At 45.3% G+C, this 2,593-nt stretch overlaps 1 protein-coding gene across 1 annotated transcript; it reads right to left on the bottom strand.

The window, feature by feature from the left end:
• Positions 1 to 2,153, bottom strand: LOC119270450 (CST complex subunit STN1-like). The gene is made up of 2 exons (XM_037552450.1): positions 1,901 to 2,153; positions 1 to 1,107 (listed from the first exon to the last, which is right to left on the bottom strand). The coding sequence occupies exon 2, from the start codon at positions 1,098 to 1,100 to the stop codon at positions 630 to 632; it is 471 nt and encodes a 156-aa protein (XP_037408347.1). The 5' UTR covers positions 1,101 to 1,107; positions 1,901 to 2,153; the 3' UTR covers positions 1 to 629.
• Between the last annotated feature and the right edge of the window lie 440 nt (positions 2,154 to 2,593).

Here is a 2,593-nt window from a genome sequence, read left to right as displayed (position 1 = left end):
TTATCTTGGCAAAGAAAACCCAGTAGAGAACAAGGCATTAAATGAGCTTTCTCTGCACTCAATAATATTTTCCGTATCTTTCTTCCTATTTCTGTCCATGGGCATTAATATTGCAATAAGAAGTTGCATCTATACATTGGCTTTGGCCCTGGTAAGTCCCTTGGCAGGGGATAATGTCACCGCTGATATTCTTTCATGTCAAGCTGGAAACTAACTGTTGTTGCCGGATATATTGACCTCTGAAACAAGAGCTTAAATTTATGAAATCAGGTATACCTGCAAGATGGACGACCCATATTTGTTAACCAAGCATTTACATCATCAAACAAAAACTATGAGTGAGTAGCTGCAGTACCATTCAGAGTCAGGGATACACACATTACTTCATCCAAATGCAGTGCACTATCACTAGGAGCCTCAGCATTAGACCATATAAGGCAGTTGCAAACTGACCCTAATGCTTAAATGAAGTAAATCAAATGCAGTCGACCAAAAAAGGCATTTAGTTAACGATGTTTGCCGTACACACGCTGGATCGCGTTAGAAGAAGTTGGCTCAACAGTAACCACAGAAAGAAACACAGTACAGTTTGGGATCATTACAGAGAATGAGATCCTCCAAGGCACACCTCAAGCAGAAGGTAGTGGCAAATCATAACATTCCTTGGCCATGTGAACGCACTGTAACCAATGTAGAACCTCCACATTAGGGTCCTCCTCTAGAACCACGTCTCTAGCAGCAATCTGAATTGCACCACGGTACATGACAATCCTCCCACGAACCCTCAACAAAGTGCCCAAGCGTACCACCTCCGACATTTTCAATGCCATCTCTCCAGTTGGATCAGAATCTGATGAACTGTTTGCATTCAGGTACTGGTGGTTCAGCCACAGGACACATGGTACACAGCCAGTGCCATCATCAACCAGGAAGCGCAGGAACTTCTCCCTGCGGTCACGTGAAACAACAATCCCAACAACCTCAGCACGAGCAACTGTACGGCCACAGCGAACAAAAGAAGGCGGCGATGTATGTCGGGGAGTCAGCGTGAGAAGGTCGGCAGCGAAAAGTTTGACATGCACAAGATGAAGGGAGTCCATGCTGAGTCTGCATACAAGTGATACAACCCATGAGGCAATGAAGTTCAGAGTGGAGATTTAACTAGAACTTCACAGTTTTATAATACATGACGAAAATTTAAGCAAAAAAGCTATATATATTATTGGTGGAGCCAGGAGTCAAGCAAGCCGGGCTAAAAGTTCATCGCTTATAAGTTATAACTAACCAGAAAAGTATCCCATGCCATGGCATAAACAACTATAGCTCAATTGCACAGCTAGGGTAGAATTAGAAATCGACATTAACGATCCAACAAAGTAGATAAACATGAGCAAAATAGAAATAATACTACAAGATAATATTATCTGTACTGAGTTGAAAACAAGGCTTCAGATCCTGTAGTTAATTGGTTAGTTTCAGATTCTGCAGCAAACCCCGGCGGAGGCCCTGTCTCCAGTCCGCGGGCCGCCGCATCGTGAGAAGCAGATCAGCGCGGGGAGCAAAACACCAGGCATTTTTTTCCCAAGGAAACCACACACTGATAAAATCTAGCACACGGGATAAATGGTTGACTTGAATTCATCGAGGTTCAGAACAGGGATACATGTAGCTCTGCTTGCAGGCTTGTAGCAGTTACAGAACCAGACATGTACTGAATGTCTGAATCCTGTATCGTGGGCTAGCTACAGGATAAGAGTAAGTCACAAAATAACTGAAGGTGACAAGCTAATGTAACAACAGTACACCACTGAATCAATGTATATATATCCTTCAGTTTTTTCAGTGGGCACAACAAAATCAAAATGTTTGCAATACACGAATTCAAATGAATAAAATCCACCTTGCCCTTGCTCTGGAGCTCGATTGACGCACGGTCTTGAGGAAGTGGACAGCCTGAGCCCTGAGGATTCACGGGCTCCGACGAGCGGTCTTGAGGTCGGGGCCCGGAGGAGTGAGCAACAGACGGTACGGAATTGCGGAAGACGGTGCCTGGCGGCGGCGCCGGAGAGCCGGGAAGGTTACGCTCCGGCCGGCCGCGCGCCGCACCATTGGCGGTAGGGTTCAGAGGTGCAGGCCGGCGCTGTGCTGGTAGCAGAAGCCAGGAGGGAGGAGGAGCACTGAGCGTCCTGGGCTGGCCTCGGCCGCATCAGTGGGCCAGTCTCTGGACCAGTCCAATGGCAAGGAGGAAGCCCAAATTCAGGTTTGGCCCAGGTGGGGAAAGGGAAGGCGGAGAGATAAGTCCACCCGGGGTCAGCAATTTGGAGCCCAAGCTGGCTGATTTTTTTTTTAAAGCGAAGCTATTTAAAAAAAAATTCAAACTCCCTCGATCCAAAATAAGCGTCGCAGTTTTGAACTAAGCTTAGTTTAACCTTTGTTCAAAATTGCGACACTTATTATACTAGGAATTAACTTTTTTCACAATAAACATGTGTGTATTCTAACTAAGTGCAAATTTGTATAGACAAATGACTTTTGTATTGCCCTGCGGAAAAAAAAAGTGTTCTACAAAAGCTATTGTTGAAGCATGTTAGAG

The sequence above is a fragment of the Triticum dicoccoides genome, chromosome 3A, assembly GCF_002162155.2.
Source record: "Triticum dicoccoides isolate Atlit2015 ecotype Zavitan chromosome 3A, WEW_v2.0, whole genome shotgun sequence".
Lineage (NCBI taxonomy): Eukaryota > Viridiplantae > Streptophyta > Magnoliopsida > Poales > Poaceae > Triticum > Triticum dicoccoides.
The sequence above is the reverse complement of the archived record's forward strand: the minus strand, read 5'-3'. Positions and strand labels throughout refer to the sequence as shown.

Bases quoted from the DNA above. Each gene is read 5' to 3' on its own strand.
- LOC119270450 (XM_037552450.1), bottom strand. From the start codon at position 1,100: ATGGACTCCCTTCATCTTGTGCATGTCAAACTTTTCGCTGCCGACCTT.